Raw genomic sequence first — 27,237 nt, 5'->3', positions numbered from 1 at the left:
TTGGCAGTTAAGGACTGGTGGGAGCCTTCACGAAATCCAGGTTCCCAAAGGCCAGCTGAGGGCCAACCCTGTAAACAGGCTTTTCTGGTGACAGCAGTATCAGGCGTTCTTTATCAGCTCTTTTCTTCACATTACCATAATTAAAGATTGTTAATTTCTCACAGTGTTAAACATTTAGATGGTTATCATTTGTTTTCCTGTTCTAATAAAAATACGAGTAATGAGTGTCTCTGTAATCATTTTTGCTTTTTGGAGTGGATCATAACTCCTGGAAATAGAGTAAATATCTTTTCTGAGAGTTTCTAAAATCCTCTACATATTTCTAATACATATTTATATATTTTGTCCTCTCCTTACCTTTTAAAAGTCTTAGTTGTCATCATTAAATTTTTGATGGTATTTGTTGTATTGGTAAAAACTACACTATAGATTATTTAAAATTATCATCTTCATTAATACTTAACTGCTTATTGGTTCATCTGCTTTTTCTGATGCTCTGATAGGCCCTAGTTGTGATAATGTTGAAGAAGACATGAATGCTTCTGCCCGAGGAGCTTCTGCTACAGTTTTGGAAGAGACACGAAAGGAAACAGCCCCGGTACAGCTGCCAGTTTCAGGGCCAGAGTTGGCCGCCATGATGAAGATTGGAACCAGGGTCATGAGAGGCGTGGACTGGAAATGGGGTGATCAGGTCCTTAGAGATTTGAGTTAAATGCATTAGCCACACGTTAGTCACCCTCTGCACATCCTGACCTGCATGCGATGAGTGGGTGGAGACTGGAATAAATACCTACACTCTACAGACAGGTGTGGTTGACAGGCGATGTAGTTACCGATTCGTGGGTGGGCAGATAGAATCTCAGAACCAGTAGAGAAGGGCAGCAGCCTGCTCCAGTGCCCTTGAACAGGACCATATCTTGGAGGAGTAGCTGCTTGTTTTGGGACACTCCAGGCCTAGGCTTGACTTGAGGCTCAGCCTGGAGCAAGAGTGAGGGTAAGCAGGAAAGAGTAAACCGCATCTGAATAGTCATGTTGTGAAAGCTCTGACCCTGCCTCTGTGAGCTGATAGCCAGGTGCCAGTTAGGTATCCTGACCCAGCAGCTACAGGCCCCTGCTTGGGCAGCGTCCATCTTTCCGCTTCTCCCCTCAGCACCTTGCTCCCATGTGTCTGTCGGGTCTCCCTGAGTAGAGGTTGGGACTGGGCTCTACACCATTACTGGAACGACTAGCCAGGCCAGTGTGCACCCTCCTGTGATGTGGAACATTCTTGTCATGTCTAGGTTTTCTCAGCTTCACTCTTAAGCACGTACCTTCTGAGAATCATCTCAGAAATCAGTGTGTCCAGGACAAATAGCAGCAGTCTGAAAACAGCTTCTACTCGTGGAAATTAGAAGTAAAGTTTCAGTCTTAAGATTTGAGGGAAAATTGAAGAGTGAAAGGGAGTGAGGAGATTCTGGTGCTTGTTTGAGGTTCGCAACCTTGTGAAGCCCCATGAGGGATGGTGTGGGGTGGGGTGGGGGGGCAGTGAGCAGGGTGGCAGAACCAGGCTGGAGAGTCTGGTGTCTGCATTGGCTTATAGAGGATGCTAAGTGAGGTGGTTCTTTACCCACTTACCTCTTTTGTTAGAAGTGTGGGCAGGTTAGTCCTGGTGTTCATTACAGTGATGAAGTGAGCTCTGAGTATAGGTGGGTTTGGAGCCCTCTGCTGACTTAAAGTCTGTGCAGCCACCCTTATAGGCAGTGTTCCAGAGAGAGGCTTGCACCCTCTTAACCAGTCTTTGTTTTGGCTTCCTCAGGATGGACCTCCTCCTGGCCTTGGCCGTGTGATTGGTGAACTTGGAGAGGATGGGTGGATCAGGGTCCAGTGGGACACAGGCAGCACCAACTCTTACAGGATGGGGAAGGAGGGGAAGTATGACTTGAAGTTGGCGGAGCTCCCAGTCTCTACACAGCCTTCGGCAGAGGACTCAGACACGGAGGATGACTCTGGTGGGTGTTTGGGGGCCCTGGCAAGCTGTGTGCATGTGCTTTCTCTTGGGAGTGAGAGTGGCACTCCATAGGTGAAGCTTTCCATGAAGGTCTGGTTGAAACAGGCCCAGGGGCAGGATAGTTCCTGTCCCTCTTGGAGATAGTGTTGTGGGGGGCAGGTAAAGGAGCATAGAGCCTGCTGTGTCCTCTTCTCAGGTGGATTTTCTGGGCATCCCTGAGCCAGTGCCTTACGTAGTGGACATTGACTCACCATGCCCGGAAGCATGTGTTTTTCCTTCTTTCACCTTCTCTCAGAATGTGTCACACAGTGTGGAGTTAGTCAGTACTTTACTACCATCAGTAAAATGAAGATGAGAATTTGGTGACCTCAGAAAGTTAAACCCTATGTGTTAAGAGGCAGAATTGTAGGAGGAGGGCTTCGTGACATTTTTCAGACATGTCTGAAAGACCTTGGGATACCAGTCTTGGTGAGACTGTCCAGGAGGCTGGCACTGATTTGGGGGCTCTGGTGTCTGCTGTATGCATGGCATGACAGGCTCCCAAGGTCACTTTCATGGTTAGGAGAGAAAACCCAAGAGACTCAGTTCACTAGAGAAAGGGTGGTGTGGAAGGCTGGCTAGGCGTTCTGTGCCCATGGTGTGTGCAGGCCACTCCATGCATATCAGATAGAAATCGATAATGCCTGTCTGGGGCACATTAGGAGTAGCACACGGGAAGCTTTGTGGCCCCACCTAGGTAGTCGATGCTGATTTGTTATCACTGCATCTGACGGTGTCCAGGCCAGTTGTCCCTACTCCTGCCTCTCTGCCAGGGGGTTTCAGTTGTGAAGTTGGAGCCTGAGCAGGGCTGGCCAAGTGACAGAAAGATGGTCCGGTTCCACATGTATTCCTTATCAAAGATCCAGTGATCCGTACATGTGAGCTCCCTTCCGTGGAAGCACCCACCTAATACTTGTCCAGGGCACAGTCACCTTAGCAGCAGCCAGCTTCTGACATTGAAATTGTTTTTCTAAGGAATGAATCCTTGGAATTGTTCTAGTGTTTCTGAGCAGGATGAGATTGCTTTAAAAAATTAAACTGTAATGGAAAAGTCTTATTCCCTCCAGTTAGGGTGAGTGTTCAGTGCATCCTGAATTCCATCTTTAATGTAAAGAACTGCTTTCCTTTCTACAGTAAGAGAAGAAATATGTGATATTAAATCCCTTAGGTTACATGCAGAGACATTTTCCAGTTTTTTTTTTTTTGGAAGTGTAGTTCCTTATTTTTATTCTTTTTTTCAGAAGCTGAACAAATTGAAAGGAATATTCACCCCACTGCAATGATGCTTACCAGCACTGTTAATTTACTGCAAACTCTTTGTCTTTCTGCTGGAGTCCATGCTGAAGTTATGCAGAGTGAAGCCACAAAGACTCTCTGTGGGCTGCTGCGAATGTTGGTGGAGAGTGGAACAACAGACAAGACATGTATGCAGTGGGGAGTTGTGGGCCAAAGAGTCAGAACTGGGCTGTCAGTTTGGGTGTGTGTGTATGTGGGTGATTGTGGGTGTGTGTGTGTCAGTGTGGTAAGGCTGCTGTGATGAATCACCACAGACATGGCAATTCTGTGGAATTACCATGGAGCTGCTTTCTCCATTATCAGCACCACCCTCCATAGTGGTACATTTGCCACAGTTGATGAGCCTGCACTGATTTATCATTAGCGCCCACAGCTGGTAATTCACAGTAGAGCTCACTCTGGGTGTTGCATACTCTGCGGGTGTACATGGCACCACAGGCACAACCTGCCACATCACAGTACCACAGCCTCGGCCGTCTCAATTTCAGAAATTTACTTCTTCACAGTTCTGAAGGCTAGAAGTTCAAGGTCAAAGAATGAGCAGATCTAGTTCTTTTTTATGAGTCTGAGGGCAGAATCTGTTCCAGGGCCCTCCGTAACATCTGATGGTTTGCTGGCAATCTTTTGGCATTCCTTGGCTTCCCTCATCTTCCCTTTGGCATCCCTCATCTTCACATGGCATTCTCCCTGTATGTGTCTGTCTCCAGATTTCTCCTCTTTATAAGGGTGTCAGTTACACTGGATTAAGGACGCACCCTAATCTAGTTTAGCTTCATCTAAACTTAGTGCATCTGTTTCCAAACAAGATCGCATTCTGAGGTACTAAGGATTAGGACTCCAACGTGTGAATTGTGGCAGAACATAATTCAACTCTTAACAGAGGCTTAAAACAAGAACTTCACATTCTCAGAATTCTAGATAGCAGAAGTCCAAAATCAAGGCATGCTCCTTCTGACACTCTTGGGGAAGACCCTGAATTTTAGCTTTTGTACCTCCAGGCTTCAAACGTGTGGTGTATGGTCATATCGTTCCAGTTTCTGCCTCATCTTTAGTTGAATGCCTCCCCTCTTCTTTTCTCCCTCTTATAAGTACCTTCGTTCGATTTTGGGTTCACCCTAATCCAGTATAATGTCATCTCAATCTTTATCTTAATTATATCTGTGAAGAATTTATTTCCACATCTGACGCTGGGTGAACATGAATTTTGAGGGTACAATTCAGTCTATCAAAGTGTTTGAGTATGTGAATATGAGTATGTATAAGTGTGGGAGAAGTTGAGGAAGTGATTGGAGCAAGTGTGTGTGTATGTGTGCAGGTGTGAGTGTGTATGCATGTGTGAGTTTGAGTGAGATTGTCATGTGTGTAGTTGGGTATGTGGAGAGTTTGACTGTGAGAGTGGCATCTGATGTGGGGTGCCAGGGCCTGTAAACAGGTGTAGTTAAGTGTGACTGAGTGAGTGGCGTGAGTGTGTGTCTGAAGAGCGGTGTCCCTAGTGAGCTGGGAGTTGGACTATGGAAACCGGGGAAGGGGAGCTAGTCTGGCGTATGAGCAGGTCACGTGGCATACCCCCACCTCAGAGTCTCTGCCAGCCAGGAGAGTGGAAGCCCCAGGTGTCCATGAGTGCAGATCCTGGAGGAGCAGTCAGTCTCATGAAAGTGCAGATCCTGGAGGAGCAGCAGTCTCATGAAAACCTCTTACTCTTTTTCTAGGAATACAGCCTTCTTAAAACTTGGGCTGAGAATTTATGATGCAGATTAAATATAAACAAGCTCCTGGGAGATACTTAAAACATGTGAAATTTACAAACTGTGGTATTTGCCCTCCCACAGATAATTACTATTTGAATTATAGATTGTTTTCCTACTGCTTAGAGACAGTACGTAGATGAAATTCCTTAATGAGTTTGAATTACTCCACGTACCTTAGAGATTTTAAAAAGTAAAGTGTTCTTAAGCTAACTTGCAAGTATTCTCCTGTTCTTCTCACTTAGAATCAGTGACATTGTAGTATATTTGTAAAGGAGCTGGTTATTGAAAATGTGTGACTTAGGTAAGTTGAAAGTAAAGGTGGTTCTGAGTGCTTGTTTTTAGAGCGTGGGTGCCAAGCTGGTCTGTCTTGCTCTGCCAGCCTCCCCCAGCAGGCTGGTGTGCCGGGAGCAGCACCGGAGCTGGTGCACCCTGGGCTTTGTGCGCAGCATCGCCCTCACGCCGCACATGTGCGCGGCCCTCAGCTCCCCGCCCTGGATCTCGCTGCTCATGAAGGTCGTGGAGGGACACTCGCCTTTCACCGCTGCCTCCCTACAGCGGCAGGTAACTAACTGTGCTGCCACACTGATCCACGCTCACTGTGAGTTTTGGGATTGGGAGCCCCATCAGTGTTGGCATCAGGCTGGCCATCGTAATTAGGTTCCTGAGTGCATAAAAGAACTAACACAGGGTGGATTTTCTAGATACCAGTGCATACTAAGTCTCTTCAGTTGTTTCAACACTTTGTGACCCTTGGAACTGTAGCCCGCCAGGCTCTTCTGTCCATAGAGATTCTCCAGGCAAGAATATTGGACTGGTCGCCGCTTCCTCCACTGGGGGGTCTTCCCGACCCAGAGACTGAACCTGCGTCTCTTACGTCTCCTGCGTTAGCAGGCGGGTTCTTTACCACTAGGGCCACCTCGGAGGCCCTGAGACAAGAGGCTAAAGATAATGATTATTTTAAATTGATGAAGTTGTTAAGCCTTAGGTGACTTGCTTTTCTATGACCAGCTGCTCTCATCTTCACCATAGTTGTGGTATACTTGTCTTGAGAAGAATTAAACTAAAGAAATTGATTTTTAACTAAAGAATAATTAAATGAGTATCTGCATGCATAATGTAGCTTATTTTTAAACCTGATAATTCATATTATTAATCAACTTTGAGGTAATTATGTGGCTGTAAAATAATATTAGAATTTTCACATGATTAATTGCATTACAGGAACAAAAATTAAAATCTTTAACCTCATAATTTTTCAGATAATGGCTTTCTTTAATACTTGCTGTTTTAAATCACCTTTATCAGATCTTAGCTGTACATTTGCTGCAAGCAGTACTGCCATCATGGGACAAGACAGAGCGGGCCAGGGACATGGAGTGCCTTGTGGAAAAACTCTTTGGTTTCCTGGGCAGCTTGCTTACCACCTGCTCTTCAGATGTCCCATTCCTCAGAGGTGGGCAGCTCTCCTCCTTCCTGATGTCCTGGGTGAGCAAGCAGGGCATCATGTAGCCCTTCCTTTTTGTGTGTTCTACAGAATCCACTCTGAGGAGGCGGAGGGCCCGCCCGCAGGCTTCCCTGACTGCTACGCACAGCAGCACACTGGCGGAGGAGGTGGTGGCGCTGCTCCGCACCCTGCACTCCCTGGGCCAGTGGAACGGGCTCATCAACAAGTACATCAACTCACAGCTCCATTCGGTTACTCGCAGCTGTGCAGGAAAGCTGGCTGAAGGGGTGGGTGCTGCATGCACTTTGCACATCTGGTAGTGTTTCTCTGTAGAATGTTGATCTAACTTGCAGATTGTCTTTTTAAATGCCATGTATTTTGTTCATGGATATATTTAAAAATATTTTTTACTGGAAAAATTATTGAGGAAACCAATATAAAAAGTAAATTTGGCTTAATTTTAACTGTGTAAGAAATAGGTAGCCCTCTGGGCTCTCCTCAAGTTTGCTGTCTGTCTGCACTAGGCTCTGTTAGATGACTACTTTCCTGACTGTGAGAACCCTGAGGTGGTGAGCCTCATGGCAGTCCTGGCTGTCATTGGAGGCATTGACGGCCGGTTGCGACTAGGGGGACAAGTCATGCATGATGACTTTGGAGAAGGCACTGTGACTCGCATCACTCCGAAGGGCAAAATCACCGTGCAGTTCTGTGACTTGCGAACCTGTCGTGTTTGCCCACTGAATCAGCTGAAGCCAGTAAGTGAACTTGTGTTCGGGTTGCTAGGTAGTAAGGTGAAGGGCTTTTATATTAGAACCGGAAGGAGCTTGATTCTTATGGTTTGGGTCTGCCTTCTAGGTAGCTATCCAACTTGAGGAAAACTGCCTTTCTTTCTCTATTTACATTCCCTTCCTGTGGTTAATCAGGTCTCACAGGGCTGTGTAGATTAGCAGTTCATGTGTGTTATTTTAGCTTTTAAAGACATGAAAGGGCATTAGTTATTTAGAAGGTCTTGTGTAAGAATATCAGTTGTATTTATTCTAGAATGTGAATTTATGAAATTTATTTTTTATCAAACAACTCAACTTTCAAAAAACCTAAAAATGATTCCTTTAAAATGATCTTTTTTCATGTAGAAAATGCTTAATTACTGTGTTGAGTGACATGACTATATTTAGCACTGTCATCTTAAATCTGTGAACTGGGGGTCCGTTGGAAAAGTGAGTGAATTATGTTACTTTGTGTAACCTAAGTTCAAGTGAAAGTGAAAAAGTGCACTTACGGTATGTTTCAATCAAATACTGTTTTTGATGATTATAGAAATATATGCATGTCATAGAAAATTTGAAATGTATAGAAAATACTTGAGAATAACTACCACCATCATGTAATTATTGTTAAAAAGTTGACAAGAAAAAATTAATTTAGGTTATATTTACTATACATGTAAGTCTTTATCTTACCTTCAGGGTCATCTTTCAAAATTATTTTCAGATGTAAAAGCAGTTTTGAATACATGTGTTATTTTAGAGTTAAGATTATGCTAACTTTTCAGAACATTTGTTTGTTCTTCTCACTGGACACACTTTGAAGGTTTCTATGCTCTTTCTTTAGCTCCCCGCCGTGGCGTTCAGTGTCACTAACCTGCCCTTCACAGAGCCCATGCTCTCAGTGTGGGCTCAGTTGGTGAACCTCGCTGGAAGCAAATTGGAAAAGCACAAAATAAAGAAATCACCTAAACAGGGTTTTGCAGGTCAGTACATGTGCTTCATGATGAAACAGCTATAGTCTTAACTAGTGTTTGAGCAATGTTTGTTCTTTTGTCAGAGTAAGTTCTTTCATTCCTGAAGCCTTTGTGTTCAGATGGATTGGCCATTGGTTGAGCGATGATGGGAACTGTTCCTCAGTCAACTCAGGGACATTAGTGCAGTTGTTGGATTAGATAAAATTCTAGAGCTATCAGGGAAGCCCCAAGATTCTAGAGAGTGCCATGATTTTGATGAGTTATAGAACTGTATATTGTAAGTCTCTGACAAAATTGTCTCATAGATGTCTTGGCAAGACAAGAAGGTATTTTATTTGTGACGTAGGTATCGGTTTGAAATTTTAGCAGTTTAGGAAATATTTGATTATACTAGCGATAGTTATGGAAAAGGAAATGGCAGCTATTCCAATGTTCTTGCTTGAATAACCCCATGGTGAAAGGAACCTGGTGGGCTACAGTCCGGGGTTGCAAAGAGTTGGACACAACAGAGTGGCTGAGCATGCATGCAATAATAGCTAACTTGATTCTAACTATGTTAAGCCATCTAATCATCACCCCTACCCAAGGTAATGCATGGGGAGCAAGAAAGGGAGAAGACCTGGGGGAGGAAGAGCGTGCTTCCCCACAACACTGGGAAAGGCAAGTCTTTGGTTACAGACAGACTTTGGCATGATCCGCTGAGTCCCTCAGGGCAGGGCCTCCTCAGGGCTGAGCAGCAGCTGAGGTGGTGCGCCCAAGCGGCATGTGCCTTCCTGCTCAGTCCTTTCTTCCCCACAGGACAAGTGGACTTGGACTTGCTGAGGCGCCAGCAGTTGAAACTATATGTTCTGAAGGCGGGCCGTGCTCTGCTTTCCCACCAGGACCAGCTCAGGCAGATCTTGTCTCAGCCAGCTGTTCAGGAGGCTGCAGCTGCTCATACAGGTATCTTCTTAAGGAGTTCTTTTGGATCTGTAAGAAAGGCAGATACTCCAACAGAAAACAGGCAAGGGACATGAAAGGGAAAATACAGATAGTTTCTACATGTACAAGGAAGAGGTGCAGTTGGGCCAGTATCTGATGAAAAGTGATAGACAAACCTGAGGGGATTTGGTGGGGAGGGAGGGAAACAGTCTTCTCTTGCCCTGGTATATAAGGTGTGGTCTGAGGACCAGTAGCATTGATGACACATACAAGGAACGTGTAGAAATGTGGACTCTCAGGCTGCACCGCAGAGCTAAAAAAATCAGGATCTGCATCTTTTAAGAGGGCGATAGAGTGGTTCATATGTGCATAGAGTGGCACCACCCTAACACTTTGCTATGCTAGTGGGAATTTAAGTTGGTACAACCATCTAACAGGTATTTGAGTAAATGTTAGACTTTAAAACACATACATTTGTATATTCACTGATTAATAAGTTGTCTTATGGGAATTTATCACATGAAAAGGTGTCGTGCTGACATCTTTTTACATCTCATCTGTAAACACATGACACATGTTTCCAGATGCTCATTGTAGCTTTTTTTGTTTGTGTTGACACCTGAATGCCCATTATTAGGTGGTGTACCCATATGGTGGAATACCATGCACCATTCACAAATGATACATATATAGGTTTAATACCATGGAAATAGCAAAATGATAAAAAGATATTGCTGTATACATCTGTTTGTAGATTAGCATTCATCTGCTTACCAGAATAGTGATAGTAGAGTTTCATCTGACTTTATTTTCTTTGTACTTTTTTGTATTACCTCAGTTTTCTAGAGTGAGCTCATTTCATTTTGAATAGGGAAAAAAAAAACTATGAAGTATGTTTTTATTATTTCTTGTTGAAAGACATTGTGGTAAATATTATGGAAAACAAGATCGTCTTTGTTTATGATTTACTGTCTGGAGTCAGGGTGGGGAGAGAAAATGAGAGTAGATGGCACTGTCCAAGGTATGGGCCTATGTGCTATAAGACGTGTGAGTACAGTTTCACAGGCAGGCTGGGGGTGCTGGAGCTGAGGGCTGGGGAGAGCAAGCAGCCTTTGAGGTGTGTGGCAGCCCTGGCTGCAGGAGTAAGGACTTTCCATCCTGGGGGAGGAGACAGTAGGAGCAGAGGCATAAGTGGTGAATATTTGGGTACTGACCTTTGCAAGGAGCGCAGGATTTATTGATGAATATGGGGCTAAAGCTGGGGAGAGGTCAGCTGAATCATGTGATAGAGTGCAGTGGCTACCAGGGTGAAATGTCAGGCTGACTGGGAATATGTGGCAGGGCCTCACACGATAAGGAGGTTATTCAGGATGACACATATGCTAGTGAGTTATAGGAGCATTTGAAACTGGGAGCTCATGGAGTTGGGGAAATCGTGTCAAGTGATAAAGTGTCTTCCAAGGGAAGGCATGAAAAAATGGAAAGAAAGTACCAGTAGAGACTGTGATGCTATAGTCTTTTTGGATGATGACCTCTTGGAAAATCAGTGAAAAGTCAAAGGTGGCTAATGTTTCAAGCTCAAGTTATAGGGAAGACAGGGAGGAGTGCTGTTGTCAAAATTAGAAAGTCCAGTGGAATATGTGGTGTTTTTCCTTGACTTAAGAGTTACGTTTCCTCAACTTAACAAATTTAATTACAGCATGCTGAGTATGAATTAAATCTAATGAAAGTGCAGATTCATTGTGTATTACACATTAGGGACTTTGAAGATAATCCACAACTGTAGAGGATCAGGAAACCAGAGCCCAGGAAATTGGATTGACTGCTCTGTGGTTATCCCACTGAGGAACTATGGCAGCACTGAAGGCCAGAAAGTAGGGAGTGAAAAAGCGTTGAAAATTTTGCTTGTCTAATGCTTGATTAGGTAGAAATCATATCTGGTTTAACATGATTAGTGCACTGTCTTTGTGTATGTGGTTGAAAATACAGTGTCACCCATGTTTTGTTTTTGAATTCAGATGATGGAGCAGCTGTGTCCCCTGACCTTGTGGACATGTCTCCTGAAGGGCCGCAGCCCCCCATGATCCTCTTGCAGCAATTATTGGCCTCGGCCACCCAGCCGTCTCCTGTGAAGGCCATATTTGACAAACAAGAGCTCGAGGTATAGTCACTAGACCTGGTAGTTTTAATCTGCTGCATTAACCTATAAACAGCTTTATTTTATGTGTGTGCCAGAAGTGTATTCTCTTAAGGATATGGTTTGAATTTTAAATGAATGCCAAAATAATTCTAATGACTAGGTAGATTTTAACCATTTTTTCTGTCCCAGAGCACTGCAATACTAGTCAGAAAATGAATGAGTTAAAAATTTAATCTTATTCTGAGTTTCTGTGAATTGTTTGTAAAAATTAACTAGATTCATCATGAGTTAATGCTTAAGTATTCATGGAGGGATCTTTTTCCAGGATTATTGAGAGAGCCCTGTTAGACCTAGGAGTACTGTATGGTGGTGCTTGCTCATTTGTTGCACTAACTCCAAAGACTTTGTTGAACATGCTCAGGCTCTCAGCCAACACCCTGTTTTGGAGCATGTGCCCTGCACTGCACGCATTGTGGACTGCAGGGAGATGGCCTGTGGGCGTGTTTCCGTAGAAGAGACCTGATTAGGACTGAGTATGATGGAAACTCCATGGCCCACCACATGGAAGACTAGATATTTTAAAAAATCTTTCTTGCTGTGTACTATGTTAAACATTCTGAAAAAAAAAAAAATCAAAGACAGGAGTAAAATCTTGAGCAGACAATTTGGCAGGTGGAAAATACCCTAGTAGAAATCCTCAGAGACTAAGACCCTGTGGGGAGCCAGGATCCAGAGTGAGTTGGGAAGCCAGTTAGGTGTAAAGGGATTCTTCAGGAAATACTGGGCATAGGGGGAGGAGGGTGCCAGGTGTTCTCAGACCAAGTCTGAATGCCAGCTACTCCTTAGGTCTGAAAACCTGAGATGGGAGATTGGGTTAAAGTTGCTGCAAGGCTATGTTGCCAGTCATTTGTCAGATAAAAACAGAATGCGGAGGAATGAGGAGCCAATCAATGAAAAGGGTGTTGAGCAGATGCAGCCCAGAGCCATGCTGAGAGGTGCCCAGAGTTGAGGGAAAAATAAGACTTGGAGGAAACAAGTAGACCTAGAGTTGTCCTTTATGAATCAGGAAGGGCTCTTGTACCAGAGAGAGAGCTATGATTATTTTGTCTCCTTTGATTCTTTTTTTTTTTTTAAGATTTATTTATTTATTCATTATTTGGCTGTGGTGGGTCATTTCTACACCTGGGCTTTCTCTGCTTTTGGTTCGTGGGCTTCTCATTGCAATGACTCTTCTTGTTGGGGAGCACAGGCTGTAGGTGCGAGGGGGCTTCCGTAGTTGTGCCTTGCAGGCGCTCGTGCCCTGGCTCAGCAGTTGTGGCCCATGGACTTAGTTGCCCCATGGCATGTGGGATCTTCCCGGACCAGGGATCCTAGTTGGTGTCCCACACTGCAAGGTGGATGCTTAACCACTGCACCACCAGGGAAGCCCCTCTCCCTTGATCCTGATGAAAATTCAGGTGACATTGTATTGTTTTATATGAAATGTCTTTTATTTTCTTTTGTAGATGGTTTAGTACCTGGTAGTTTTCTTCAGTCTTAAGGAGGTTGGTTCTAGACTTTTCGGTGATGATTTATCGTTTTCCCCTTAGGGCTGGTTTCTAGTCTCTTAATTCTGTGAGATTTAGAACCTCTTCCAGTGGAAACCTTTGTGTCTTGACCAAAATGCTGAAACTTCGTTGGACTGGGATGGCATACCATCTTCTTAGCACTGGGTCTTCAGCAGTTTCTTTTGGCTGGGCCCCTCAGTCTCGCATATGCTCAGTTTTGCAGTCAGCCCAGGATTTGAGGTTGCATATTTTGTGGTTCTCCCTCACCTGTCCTTGCTCTAGCAGGCCGCTGTCCAGTGACACTGCCCCTGTTAGTGGCTTGCCTGTGGGCTTCCCTTGTGCTCAAGGTTGCCCCGTTCCTGTTTTCTCCAGGGTCTTCAAACAGTTTTTAAGAATATTTTGACCAAAATTCACAATTATTAGCAAATCTGGAAGACCCAGCAGTGGGCACAGGACTGAAAAAGGTCAGTCCTCATCCTGATTCCCAAGAAGGGTAGTACTAAAAAATGTTCTAACCATCGGAAAATTGCATTCATCTCCCAAGCTAGTAAGGTCATACTTAAAATCTTGCCTGCTAGGCTTTAGCATTATGCGAACCAAGAACTTGCAGATGTCTAAGCTGGGTTTAGTAAAGGCCGAGGAATCAGAGAGCAAATTGCCAGAATTTGCTGGATCATAGAGAAAGCAAGGGAATTCCAGAAAAACAGACACCTCTGTTTCATCAACTACACTAAAACCTTTGACTGTGTGGATCATAACAAACTGTGGAAAGCTCTTAAGGAGATGGGAATACCAGACCATCTTGCTTGTCTCCTGAGAAACCTGTATGCGAGTCAAGAAGCAACAGTTAGAACCCTGTATGGAACAACTGATTGGTTTAGGATTGAGACAGGAGTCCGACAGGGCTGTCTTTTGTCACTCTGTTTATCTAACCATTATGCTGAGCACATCCCAAGAGAAATGCCAGACTGGATGAGTTACAAGCTGGAATCGAGATAGACAGGAGAAACGTCAACAACCTCAGATAGAAAGTTTCCTCTAATGGTGGAAAGTGGAGAGGAACTAAAGAACTTCTTGATAAGTGTAAAGGAGGAGGAGAAACTTAAAACTCAATATTAAAAGAAACTAAGATCATGGCATCCGGCCCCATTACTTTATGGCAAATACTGACTTGTCTTTGGGAGGGGCGAGGGTCTGTTTCTCCTACCCCATCAAACCTCTCACCTGTGTTCACCTTGGCTTGTTGCTCACTCATAGCTCAGTGCTTCTGTGAAGTTTCCTTAGTGGACATTGCTCATTTGCTAATTTATCAGGCAGACTGTGTGTACTGAAGCAGAAGTTATTGGGCCATTGAATCTTTCCTCTGCATTAAACTGTAAAAGTTGTCTTTTTTTAAACATGTTTTATCCATTCATTTAAAAATACACATGTAAGCCTAGGTTTCTATATTTCTGCACTGCAGTTTGTTGTAGGAGTCTGTACTTTCCATTTCTCTAGACTTCTTTGTCTCCTGATTTACAAACTCTGCTTTCATTTGCCCAGGCTGCTGCCTTGGCTGTGTGTCAGTGTCTGGCTGTGGAGTCTACCCACCCATTGAGCCCTGTGTTTGAAGACTGCAGCTCCAGTGAGGCCACGACCCCTGTCCCTGTGCAGCATGTTCGCCCAGTCAGAGCAAAGAAGCACAAGCAGTCTCCTGGTCCTGTTCTGCCTGTTGTAGTTCAGCTCATGGAAATGGGATTTCCTAGAAGGAACATAGAGTTTGCGCTCAAGTCACTCACTGGTGCCTCTGGGAATGCTGCTGGCTTGCCAGGTACTGTATTTTCCTTATGGTTGTTTGGCTTAATGTGCCTACCCTTCTGTTCGTAGGCTTCCCTTGAAATACTAATGTCAGAGGCCCCTCGGGCACGCAGTTGCTGTGGTCCTCATTGTGGTTGTGCTGTGTGTGCTTGCTCCTAGGCGTGGAAGCCTTGGTTGGGTGGCTGCTGGACCATGCTGATGTGCAGGTCACGGATCTCTCGGATGCAGACACAGGGTCTGAGGAATGTTCAGACGAGGAGGTGGTGGAGGATGTGGATGACACGGCCTACGCTATGGTCAGTGCTTCCCTTGTGCCCATCTGTTCTGAGTTCTGGATTCCTCTGCACTACTCCATAGGGCCTCTCTGTGGTTCTGCCAGGCATGTGGCAAAGCTACTGAGTGCTCCCTGGGTTTTCTGTGCCTTAATTACTTTTAGCTTTAACATCTGTTGATGTTGGGTCGCCATTAGAGAAGATCTTAAAAAAATTATTATTTACATGACATATTTACTTCTGATTTGAGTAAGTTGTTTTATGGGATTGATTTGGAATTGCCTCAGAAATTTTCTGTACTTTCAGCTTTTGAGATTTATTCTGCTTACAGTGCTGTTGCTATTAGTCTTTTTTTAAGTGAAGAATTTTATAGTGAAAACATAGCATATTATTACTTTTTAATATTATGGATTTCACTTACTACTTTCTTTTTAAGTAAGTTTATCTGGTTCACCATTAAAAAAAAAGTCTTTATCTTTTGTAGTCCACTGGTGCTGTTGTAACAGAGAGCCAGACTTACAAAAAGCGAGCTGATTTCTTAAGTAATGATGATTATGCTGTGTATGTGAGAGAGAATATTCAGGTGAGTAAATGGTATTGGGCTGGAACCTTGATTGCTTAGGTTTTCATTCAGCAAATGTTTGAGCATCTCAGAAAGTCAGAGAGGGAGGGCCCAGCACGTACCAGGGGAGGGATTGTGACTGGAGCAGAGGACAGAGGAGCAGATGTGCAGCAGGTGGTTTGTCCCCAGTGACGTGGCACACACACCCATGCTTCCTGATGTAACCCTACTCTGGACACTTTTATCATCTGTTTTTGCTTTTGATTTTTTTAAAAAAATTACTCTTCTTGTCATCTAATTGTAAATTTTAGCTATGCTTTTTGTATAGTCCTTTTCAACCTTAAATTCTTTCTTTTCCTGTTTTGGTTCTTTTGTTATAGTTAGTATGTGTGTGTGTGCTAAGTGGCTTTAGTTGTGTCTGACTCTTTGCAACCCCGTGGACTGTAGCCCACCAGGCTCCTCTGTCCATGGGATTTTCCAGGCAAGAATACTGGAGTGAATTGCCGTGCCCTCCTCTCTAGTTAGTGTGAAAGTGAAAGTTGCTCAGTTGCTCTGGTGATCCCGTGGATTATATAGTCCATGAAATTCTCCAGGCCAGAATATTGGAGTGGGTATCCTTTCCCTTCTCCAAGGGATCTTCCCAACCCAGGGATCGAACCCCGGTCTCCTGCATTGCAGGTGGATGCTTTACCAGCTGAGCCCCCAGGGAAGCCCAAGAATACTGGAATGGGTAGCCTATCCCTTCTCCAGCAGATCTTCCCGACTCATTAGTATACTTCAGCGAAAATCCTGGAAATGGTCTTATTTCTCCTCTAAATAAGTCAACAACATGTATCTCTAAGTAAAGGATTTTATTTTTAACATACTGACAGTACTGTTACTTAACATTGCTTAACAAAGTAAACAGTAATTCCTTACTATTATCTCATTATCTAATTCTGGCTCAGATTTGCCCAGTTTTCTCCAGAAACGGCTTGTTATAGTAATTTTTTAAGATTTAGATACAAATAAGATCACACGGACATTTGGGTGATGTGTATTTTTAACCTAGAACCATTTTTCGCTTCTTTTTTTTCTTTTAATGCCATTTATTTGTGACTAAAATTATGTTGCCCCACATCTTCCTCCCTGTCCTCTGGATCTCCTGTAAAGTCAGAGTGAGGGCTAGAGGTTGATTGGACTTTGGCTGCATCTTGGGAAAGACTGTATTGTATTATGGCCCAACATGCAGTGTTACTTGTAATCTGTACCATCCAGTCTTTATTAATTGTCCATCTTGGAGCTTTAGTAATGATTAATGTTAGTATCTAGACCCATTAAGAAGGGTTGCATAATAGTGATTTTTTAAATTTGTCATTCCTTCCAAATTTATTATCTAGAGTTCTGTACATTGAAAAAAACTTTCTTATCAGCTGTCACTGTAAAATAGTTTGTATAGGAAAGGCGCAATAGATGGTTGCTTTTTGTTTGCTTGTATTATGAATTTTCAGTTGTGTATTGGTATCCTATACTATAAAAAGATGACCAAGAAACCTTTAATTTGCTTATATGATGAGTTTATTGGCTGTTATGGATTTGATGTGTTTTAGTCATTTTTCCTCTTGGTCAGATTGTTCTTTTGACGGAGCCCATTAATCTTTGATAGCTCCTTTGCTTTATGGCACAAATTGATCTAAATTCATCTTGTGTATTTCATGCCCCCAACATCAAGCCAGGCAGTTTTCTTAAGAGTTATGGTGTCGTTTTGTGTAAAATGATATTGAGAGCATGCTGTGTGCTAGAGTAAATTCTTTCTTAGAACTAGAGTAATGCTGCTTTACAATTGATCGTTTCACCTATATATTGGACTGTATTTTTAACTTAATTTTAGGTGGGAATGATGGTTAGATGCTGTCGAACATATGAAGAGGTGTGTGAAGGAGATGTGGGCAAAGTCATCAAATTGGATAGGGATGGATTACATGACCTCAACGTGCAGTGTGACTGGCAGCAGAAAGGAGGCACTTACTGGGTTAGGTATATTCATGTGGAGCTTATAGGTGAGAACATTCTTTCTTAAGTTCTTTTGACTTTCTTAATTAGATTCAGAGTTCCCCAAAACGAATGCTAATTATATTTCTTTTTTATTTGAATCTCTAGGCTATCCTCCACCAAGTTCTCCTTCTCACATCAAAATTGGTGATAAAGTTCGTGTCAAAGCCTCAGTCACAACACCGAAGTACAAGTGGGGATCTGTGACTCATCAAAGTGTGGGGGTTGTGAAAGGTAGTATTACCTAGGCAAGAAAACTCCCAAGTGCTTAGCTTTTCATCAGCTAATGTAAACTCTTTTTTTTCATTCAAGGGCAGGAAAAACAAGCCTTATGATTTATACATAGTGTTCTTTTGCTTTTCAGTACTCTGTAGAGCTGCAGCACACCTGTTATTGGACAGAGTCAGGTGTATTAACTCATTGCAGCATGGGAGAATACATACCCTGGAAATGGGATGTCTTCATAAGTGGTGTAACAAAGACTAATGGACTTTGCAATTGGTATTTTGGGGAGGGTTCAGAAAATTGAGGTAATTCTAAGAATGGATATCTTAATAAATGCTGTTTAGAAGGAAGAGATAATGGACTCATGATGAGGTTATGCTTGGCAAGGAAGCAGTTGTTTATACTAATCAGGATGGGTTTGTGGTTTGGATTAGACTGAATGTGACCAGATATGTTAAAAGAGTGGTTTTGTTTTTACCTCAGTCTGCTACAGTCTCAGGGTGGCCTTGTGTTGGGGTTCTTTGAAGTTCTGTCAATCCTGCCAAATGGCTAACTCCCTCAGTGTTTTTCTCTCTCTCTTTTTAATAAATTTAAGAAACGGATTTGTGCAAATGATAGTTAGCAACTGGAAACAGAATTTTCCTCACTTTACATTTAATGTGATACTCTTGAGATTTCAAATTAAACATGGCACACTTTAAATGATATTCATATCCATTTTAACAGTTGCATGAGAAATGATTAAGTATTTGTGTGGTTTTATTTTATCTTTAAATTTGCTTTTGGTGCCATTTTTCTTTGTTTTGTCTTCCTTCATCCTTGTAGGAAAAACTCTTACTGTATAGCTTAGATTTAAAATGGCCGCAATGGTGGTACTTTCCCAGTGGGCCAGGGGTATTAGTATTTCTTAGATTACATAAGAACAAGTAGCTTATTTAATATTTTACTTTAACAGTTTTCAGTTTTGTTTAACAGTTTTCTGAAGTGATTCTTCAAAGCTTTACAAATCAAAGCATAGATAAATTTAAAGAATAACTTGATTTAGAAGTTAATATTTAGAGTAGCTTTCACCAAAGGGCAGTAGATATATTAATAATGTAATTATTAATCCCTAAGATACTGAATGGAGTTTTTGCTTGGTGTAATTAAATGAACCTTCTTATTGTAGAAAATTTCAAACATATACAAAAATAGAGACTATAGTATAAAGAACTTCTGTGTCTTCATCACCTGGCATCAACAGTTGACAACTGCTGGCCAAAGTTGTTCATCCATGATCCTCTCCCTCCATTATTTTGAAGCTAATTCCCAATTGACATCATGTGTTAGTTTATCCAAAAGTGTCTTAGTATACCTCTCTAAAAGAGAAGTACTCTTTGTAAAACAAAAATAACTATAATACAGTATCACATAGCTAGGTATAGATTTAATTTTAGGATTTTGTTGGTGACAGAGATGTTTCAAACAATTTTTGTTCATCCTAGCTTTCAGTGCCAATGGAAAAGATGTTATTGTCGACTTTCCTCAGCAGTCTCACTGGACTGGGCTGTTATCAGAAATGGAGTTGGTACCTAGTGTTCACCCTGGTGTTACGTGAGTTTTTATTTTTATATTGCTAGATTTGTTTGGGAGGAATGGTTTTCTTTGGAATTAAATTTGATAGACGACTTCATGTTTTTCTTATCAACTCAATGGCTATTTTAAAAATAGATGTGATGGCTGTCAGATGTTTCCCATCAATGGATCTAGATTCAAATGCAGAAACTGTGATGACTTTGATTTTTGTGAAGCTTGCTTCAAAACCAGAAAACACAACACCAGGCATACATTTGGCAGAATAAATGAACCAGGTATAGTAGATTGGTTATCTTCTCTTTCATCAGACTATTATTAATGAGATAATTATTGTGGATACTTAATTTTTCTCTTTAAAGTTCATATTGGTGAGCACTATACTGTGTACACAGTGAAACAGGAAAGATGGTCCTGCCCACTTGATGAATTGCTGTTTTGTTTTTTTTTTCAAGCGATGAGTGGTCCATGGAACTAGAATAACAGTGTTGTTTGCTTGTATTTTCATAAAGAAGAGTAAATGGACTCAAGAAACTAATAAATGTTTTGTTAGATGGGATGTAGAATTGGGTAGATTTACTTGTATGTCTTTTAGGGTATATATATATATATATTTTATTATGGTAAAATATATGCAACATAAAATTTGCCATTTTGATCACTTTTAAGTGTATAATTAACAGAATATTGCACACTGTCAACAGTCAGTATTTTTAAGACTTTTTCACCATTCCAGTATAGGAGTGTACCAATTAAACAATAATGCCCATTCTTTCCTTCCCCAACCCCTGGCAACCTCTTACCCACTTTCTGTCTCTGAATTAGACAGAGATAGGTACCTCATTTATAAGTGTAACCACACAAAATTTGTGTTTTTGTGTGTCTGACTTATTTCACCTTAGATTATGTTTCTAGGGTTCATCCATGTTACATAGCATGTATCAGAATTTAATTTCATCTTATGACCAATAGTCCATTGTATGTACATATCACATTTTGCTTATCCAGTCCTCTATTAATGGATATTTGGGTTGTTTATACCTTTCAGCTATTGTGAATAATGTTGCTATGAACACTGATATACAAATGTGTCCCTATTTCAAAGCTAGGAGTAGAATTGCAGGGCCATTCTGTAGTTCTTTAACTTTTTCAGGAACCATCAAAATGTTTTCCACAGTGACTGCAGCATTTTACATTCCTGCCAGCAGTGGGCTTCCCTTGTGGCTCAAGACGGTAAAGCGTCTGCCTGCAGTGTGGGAGACCCGGGTTTGATCCCTGGGTTGGGAAGATACCCTGGAGAAGGAAATGGCAACCCACTCCAGTACTCTTGCCTGGAAAATTCCATGGACTGAGGAGCCTGGTAGGTTACAGTCCATGGGGTCGCAAAGAGTTGGACTTGACTGAGTGGCTTCACTTTAACCTTCTTTCACCAGCAGTGTATGAGGATGCTGGTTTTTCCATATGCTCACCATGTGTTTTTCTTTCTTCTTTTTTGAAGGCATGCTAATGGTGAGAAGTAGTTATCTCATTGTGATTTTGATTTTTGAGTTTCCCTAGTGATAAATGGCACCACACTCCAGTACTCTTGCCTGGAAAATCCCATGGACAGAGGAGCCTGGTAGGTTGCAGTCCACAGGGTCGCTAAGAGTTGGACACGACTGAGTGACTTCACTTTCATGCATTGGAGAAGGAAATGGCAACCCACTCCAGTGTTCTTGCCTGGAGAATCCCAGGGACGGGCGAGCCTGGTAGGCTGCCATCTATGAGGTTGCACGGAGTCAGACATGACTGAAGCGACTTAGTAGCAGCAGCAGTGATAAATGGCATTGAGCCACTTTTCATGTGCTTTTTGCTATTTATATATCTTTAGCAAAGGGGTGTGTCAACTCAGTTTCAAAACTTCTGATGTTTGTTTGTAGGAATTCTTTACGTATTGTGGGCATCAAATCAGATATGTGATTTGCAAATATTCTACCCTATTCTGTTGGTTTTCTTTCCACTCTCTTGATAGGATTCTGTGATAGAAGTTTTACATTTTAATGAATTTTAATTTATCGTTTCTTTTGTTTGCCTGTGCTATTTGATGTCATACTTATTTCTGGGTCAACTTCAGAAATCACTGCTAAATCCAAAGTTGTGAAAATCAGTCCTTATGTTTATAAGAGGTTTATAGTTTGAACCACTTTGAGTTAATTTCTATACATAGTATAATATGTAATTTCATCCTTTTAAGTATGTGTATCCAGTTTTCCCAAAACTGTTTGTTGAGAAGACTGTCCTTTCACTATTGAATGGTCTTGGCATCCTTTCTGAAAGTCAGTTGACCATAGATGTGAGAGGTTTTCCTGGGTTCTCTAGTCTACTCTGTTGGTCTTTTTGCCTATCCTTACATCAGTACCACACCATGACACTGTGATTATTATAGCTTTTGTAGTAAGTCTTGAGATTGGGAAATGTGAGTCTTTCAGCTTTCTTCTTTTTCAAGAAGGGTTTTAACTATTTGGTGAGCCTTGGAAGTCATTATGAATTTGGGGATGGATTTTTCTACTTCTATGAAAAATAGTATTTTGATAGGAATTGCATGTACTCTGTATATCACTTTGGACAGAATTGTCAGTTGTCTTTGCTTAGATCTTCTTTAGTTTCTTTCATCAGTGTATAAGTCTTGTGTGTTCTTGGTTAAATTTATTCTTAAGTGTTTACTTTTCGTGCCATATTAGGTTATTGTTTTAAAATTCCTTCTTGAAATATTTATTGCCAGTGCATAGAAATACTACACATGTTCAGTACACATGTTTCAGTACTTTGCATGTTGAATTTATATCTAATAACTTTGAAGAATTTATTTTCTCTAACAGAGTTTGTTTTGTTTTGGGTTTTTTTTTTGTAGAGTCTGTACTAGTTTTCTATATGTAAGATATATGTATTGTTTGTGATCTGGGATAGTCTTACTTTTTCTTCCTTTCCAATTTGGGTACCTTATATTTCTTTTCCCTGCCTTACTGCTTCAGCTAAATGTTTCAGTACAAGGTTGAATACAGGTGGCAAAAATAGGTATGCTTGTCTTGTTCTTTGACTTACATGGGGGGACCTTTCAGTTTTTAAGCGTTGTGTACAATGTTAGTTGAAGGTTTTTCATAAATAGCCTTTATCATGTTGAGAATGTTCTTTTATAGTCCTAATTTATAATACCTTTTTATCTTTATGAAGGAGATCTGTAGTATCTGCAGAGCTATCTCCTTTTCAAGGCTAACCTGTGTTTTTTTTTCCTTTTTTTTGATCAGTGTGCCATGGGTTTATAAATTTTATTAGGCTTTTCAAAGAACCAACTTTTGACTTTGAATTCGTGTCTCTCATATCTTTATCATTTCTTTTTCCTGTAGAATTTAGGTTTAGGTTGTTTCTCCCCTCATCTCTGAATGTTTAGTTCATTAATTTTTCACTTTTATCCTTTATGATATTGAACTTACAATTTTTAATATGTGTTTAAGTATAAGCTGTATCTTATAAGACTGATAGGTAGTAATATTTCATCATCATTTAAAAATATCCTTAAAACGCCATTGTAATTATTTTCTTGTATTCATTGATTTTAAAAGTTTCGAAGGTGTCAGCATTTCCTACTTGTATCTTTTTACTAGTTTCTGCATTGCATTCAGATGTGTATCCCGATTAATCTTTGACATTTTGTGGGAAACTTTTGGGCTTCCCTGGTGGCTCAGAGGTTAAAGCATCTGCCTCCACTGTGAGAGACCTGGGTTCAATACCTGGGTCAGGAAGATCCCCTGGAGAAGGAAATGGTAACCCACTCCAGTATTCTTGCCTGGAGAATCCCATGGACAGAGAAGCCTGGTAGGCTACAGTCTGTGGGGTCGCAAAGAGTCGAACACGACTGAGCGACTTCACTTTCTTTCTTTGTTTAATCATAGGACTTCGCATATCATGGGATTTTACACATGTTTTATGCATGTCTGAAAAAATGTCTTCTGCAGTTCTGTGGTAAAGTTAGTGTTTGCTTAGTGTATCTTTTTGTGTCCTTTTGCCCTCAGTCTTTCTGTAATCTTGTATTTTAGTTATATTGCTTGGAGTTTGCAATTAAAAAAAAATTCCAGTGTGATGGTCTTTGTCTCTTATTTTGATCATTTAGGTATTTATTTATGTTTAAGGCAGTTATTGAAATATATATTTCTAAATTGATCAACTTTTCAGGGCTTCTTTGTTGTTGCTCTTCCATCTGTTTTCTGTTCCCTTTTTTTTCCCATTCCATCTTCCTCTGGACTTCTAAGTTCTTTGTTATTTAGGCAACCACCCCACCTCCCACCACCCTTCGCAACACATACTCTCACTGGCCTAGAAGTTAAACATTTTTAGTGTATATTCATGTACTATAAGAGTACTGTATATTATGTACATTTTTGGTATGAGTAGTTACTAAAGATATTATGGGCAATAGATGGGGAAAGAGTGGAAACAGTGTCAGAGTTTATTTTTTGGGCTCCAAAATCACTGCAGATGGTGACTGCAGCCACGAAATTAAAAGATGCTTACTCCTTGGAAGAAAAGTTATGACCAACCTAGATAGCATATTGGAAAGCAGAGACATTACTTTGCCGACTAAGGTCCGTCTAGTCAAGGCTGTGGTTTTTCCAGTGGTCATGTATGGATGTGAGAGTTGGACTGTGAAAAAAGCGGAGGGCTGAAAAATTGATGCTTTTGAACTGTAGTGTTGGAGAAGACTCTTGAGAGTCCCTTGGACTGCAAGGAGATCCAACCAATCCATTCTGAAAGAGATCAACCCTGGGATTTCTTTGGAGGGAATGATGCTAAAGCTGAAAGTCCAGTACTTTGGCCACCTCATGTGAAGAGTTGACTCATTGGAAAAGACTCTGATGCTGGGAGAGATTGGGGGCAGGAGGAGAAGGGGACGACAGAGGATGAGATGGCTGGATGGCATCACCGACTTGATGGACGTGAGTCTGAGTAAACTCTGGGAGATGGTGATGGACAGGGAGGCCTGACGTGCTGCAATTCATGGGTTCGCAAAGAGTCGGACACAACTGAGCGACTGAACTGAACTGAACTGAACTGAAAGATATTTTGATATCTGTTTTGTCTTATAATCATTATTTAGTATTTTTATCCTCCTAAGCAGTGCAAGGATCTGAGATCCCTTTAACTTAACCATCATTCTGATTTAAATTGCCATGGTTTTATTACTATGTTTAAAAGTTTCACACATATACATCTGAAACAATATAAGACATAGGATTGTTATTTTTTGTAGTCGGTATTTGTTGATTTTTTTTTCCCACATACTTTATATTTGTTGTTGTTTAGTCACTAAGTTGTGTCTAACTCTTGGCAACCGCATGGACTACAGTTTTTCTCTATTCCTTTCTGTATGTTTCATTTTTCATCTGTCACTATTTTTGTGCTGCCTGAAGAATAGCCCTTAATATTTTATTTAATATTGATGATTATGAATTCTGTTTTGGGGTGTCTTTATTTCTTCTTTATTTAAAAAATTTTTTTTGCTGGGACTTTAAAAATATTACTCCATTGTAATTAGGTTTATATTATTTCAGCTGGAGTCATTTTAGTTATTATTCCCTTAAAGCTATTCATTCTTTATATTTCCCCTTAATCTGCTTTTGAGATACTCTTATTTTTATCTTACACAAATCTTCAGTTCAGTTCAGTCACTCAGTCATGTCGGACTCTTTGCGACCCTATGAATTGCAGCACACCAGGCCTCCCTGTCCATCACCAACTCCCAGAGTTCACTCAGACTCACGTCCATCGAGTCGGTGATGCCATCCAGCCATCTCATCCTTGGTCGTCCCCTTCTCCTCCTGCCCCCAATCCCTCCCAGCATCAGAGTCTTTTCCAATGAGTCAACTCTTCGCATGAGGTGGCCAAAGTACTGGACTTTCAGCTTTAGCATCATTCCTTCCAAAGAACACCCAGGGCTGATCTCCTTTAGAATGGACTGGTTGGATCTCCTTGCAGTCCAAGGGACTCTCAAGAGTCTTCTCCAACACTACAGTTCAAAAGCATCAATTCTTCGGCGCTCAGCCTTCTTCACAGTCCAACTCTCACATCCATACATGACCACTGGAAAAAGCATAGCCTTGACTAGATGGACCTTTGTTGACAAAGTAATGTCTCTGCTTTTGAATATGCTATCTAGGTTGGTCATAACTTTTCTTCCAAGGAGTAAGCGTCTTTTAATTTCGTGGCTGCAGTCACCATCTGCAGTGAGTTTGGAGCCTCCCAAAATAAAGTCTGACACTGTTTCCACTTTTTCCCCATCTATTTCCCATGAAGTGATGGGACCAGATGCCATGATCTTCGTTTTCTGAATGTTGAGCTTTAAGCCAACTTTTTCACTCTCCTCTTTCACTTTATCAAGAGGCTCTTTAGTTCCTCTTCACTTTCTGCCATAAGGGTGGTGTCATCTGCGTATCTGAAGTTAATTGATACTTCTCTCAGCAATCTTGACTCCAGCTTGTGTTTCTTCCAGCCCAGCATTTCTCATGATGTACTCTGCATATAAGTTAAATAAGCAGGGTGACAATATGCAGCCTTGATGCATTCCTTTTCCTATTTGGAACCAGTCTGTTGTTCCATGTCCAGTTGTAACTGTTGCTTCCTGACCTGCATATAGGTTTCTCAAGAGGCAGGTCAGGTAGTCTGGTATTCCCATCTCTTTCAGATTTTTCCACAGTTTATTGTGATCCACACAGGCAAAGGCTTTGGCATAGTCAATAAAGCAGAAGTAGATGTTTTTCTGGAACTCTCTTGCTTTTTTGATGATCCAGGGGATGTTGGCAATCTGATCTCTGGTTCCTCTGCCTTTTCTAAATCCAGCTTGAACATCTGGAAGTTCACGGTTCACATATTGCTGAAGCCTGGCTTGGAGAATTTTGAGCATGACTTTACTAGCGTGTGAGATGAGTGCAATTGTGCGGTAGTTTGAGCATTCTTTGCCATTGCCTTTCTTTGGGATTGGAATGAAACTGACCATTTCCAGTCCTGTGGCCGCTGCTGAGTTTTCCAAATTTACTGACATACTGAGTGCATCACTTTCACAGCATCATCATTCAGGATTTGAAATAGCTCAACTGAAATTCCATTATTTCCACTAGCTTTGTTCGTAGTGATGCTTTCTAAGGCCCTCTTGACTTCACATTCCAGGATATCTGGCTCTAGGTGAGTGATCACACCGTCGTGATTATCTTGGTCGTGAAGATCTTTGTACAGTACTTTTGTGTATTCTTCCACCTCGTCTTAATATCTTCTGCTTCTGTTAGGTCCATACCATGTCTGTTCTTTATCGAGCCCATCTTTTACATATGCATATATACATATTTCTTTGTATTTATCTTTCTTGTAGTTAGTGATGCTTTTAATTAATTAATATCCAGCTTTTTAGAGCTATAATGGACATATGACATTGTATAATTATAAAGTGTTCAGTAAGATGATTTGGAACACATATATTGGAAAATGATTACTGCAGCAAGGTTGGTAGTTAACACATCCATCACTCATGTTATAACTACCCGTTTTTTGGTGTGTGTGATAAAAAAATTTAAGGTTTATTTTTACAACTTTCAAAGTAGGGCTTTTAAAATCTGTGCTTTGGTATCTTTTGTTCGTTTTGGACAATTTCTCGTCATCCAGTATTTTTTCTAATATTAATCTCTGCCCTATTTTCTTTCTTTTCTTTTTTGGGACTCTTCTTTCTGATAAGACAGATCTTATTTTTGTTTATTAAATATTTCATATCATTTATGTTTTCTAAACTTATGCTCTTCAGTTCTTCATTCTAGATAATTTTTGCTAGTTCTCTTTTTCATCTGAGTCTAGTCTGCTGGTAAACCTGTTCATTGAGTTTTTTATTTTACTTGCT

General features: G+C 41.2%; 1 protein-coding gene across 1 annotated transcript in view; it reads left to right on the top strand.

Annotated features, from left to right (window-relative positions):
* HERC2 (HECT and RLD domain containing E3 ubiquitin protein ligase 2) overlaps positions 1–27,237 on the top strand; it is a 243,661-nt gene that overhangs the window by 119,972 nt on the left and 96,452 nt on the right. Inside the window, exons 37-53 of the mRNA XM_052636055.1 lie at positions 504–691; positions 1,796–1,988; positions 3,268–3,450; positions 5,450–5,631; positions 6,376–6,523; positions 6,605–6,801; positions 7,039–7,269; positions 8,126–8,264; positions 9,054–9,197; positions 11,195–11,337; positions 14,406–14,673; positions 14,820–14,956; positions 15,417–15,515; positions 17,365–17,533; positions 17,634–17,759; positions 19,235–19,343; positions 19,461–19,600. Of these exons, the coding sequence (XP_052492015.1) occupies positions 504–691; positions 1,796–1,988; positions 3,268–3,450; positions 5,450–5,631; positions 6,376–6,523; positions 6,605–6,801; positions 7,039–7,269; positions 8,126–8,264; positions 9,054–9,197; positions 11,195–11,337; positions 14,406–14,673; positions 14,820–14,956; positions 15,417–15,515; positions 17,365–17,533; positions 17,634–17,759; positions 19,235–19,343; positions 19,461–19,600 (2,796 nt within the window). The remainder of the gene's footprint in view (positions 1–503; positions 692–1,795; positions 1,989–3,267; positions 3,451–5,449; positions 5,632–6,375; positions 6,524–6,604; positions 6,802–7,038; positions 7,270–8,125; positions 8,265–9,053; positions 9,198–11,194; positions 11,338–14,405; positions 14,674–14,819; positions 14,957–15,416; positions 15,516–17,364; positions 17,534–17,633; positions 17,760–19,234; positions 19,344–19,460; positions 19,601–27,237) is intronic.

Source organism: Budorcas taxicolor, chromosome 2 (assembly GCF_023091745.1).
Source record: "Budorcas taxicolor isolate Tak-1 chromosome 2, Takin1.1, whole genome shotgun sequence".
In the NCBI taxonomy this organism is placed as follows: Eukaryota; Metazoa; Chordata; class Mammalia; order Artiodactyla; family Bovidae; genus Budorcas; species Budorcas taxicolor.
The sequence above is the reverse complement of the archived record's forward strand: the minus strand, read 5'-3'. Positions and strand labels throughout refer to the sequence as shown.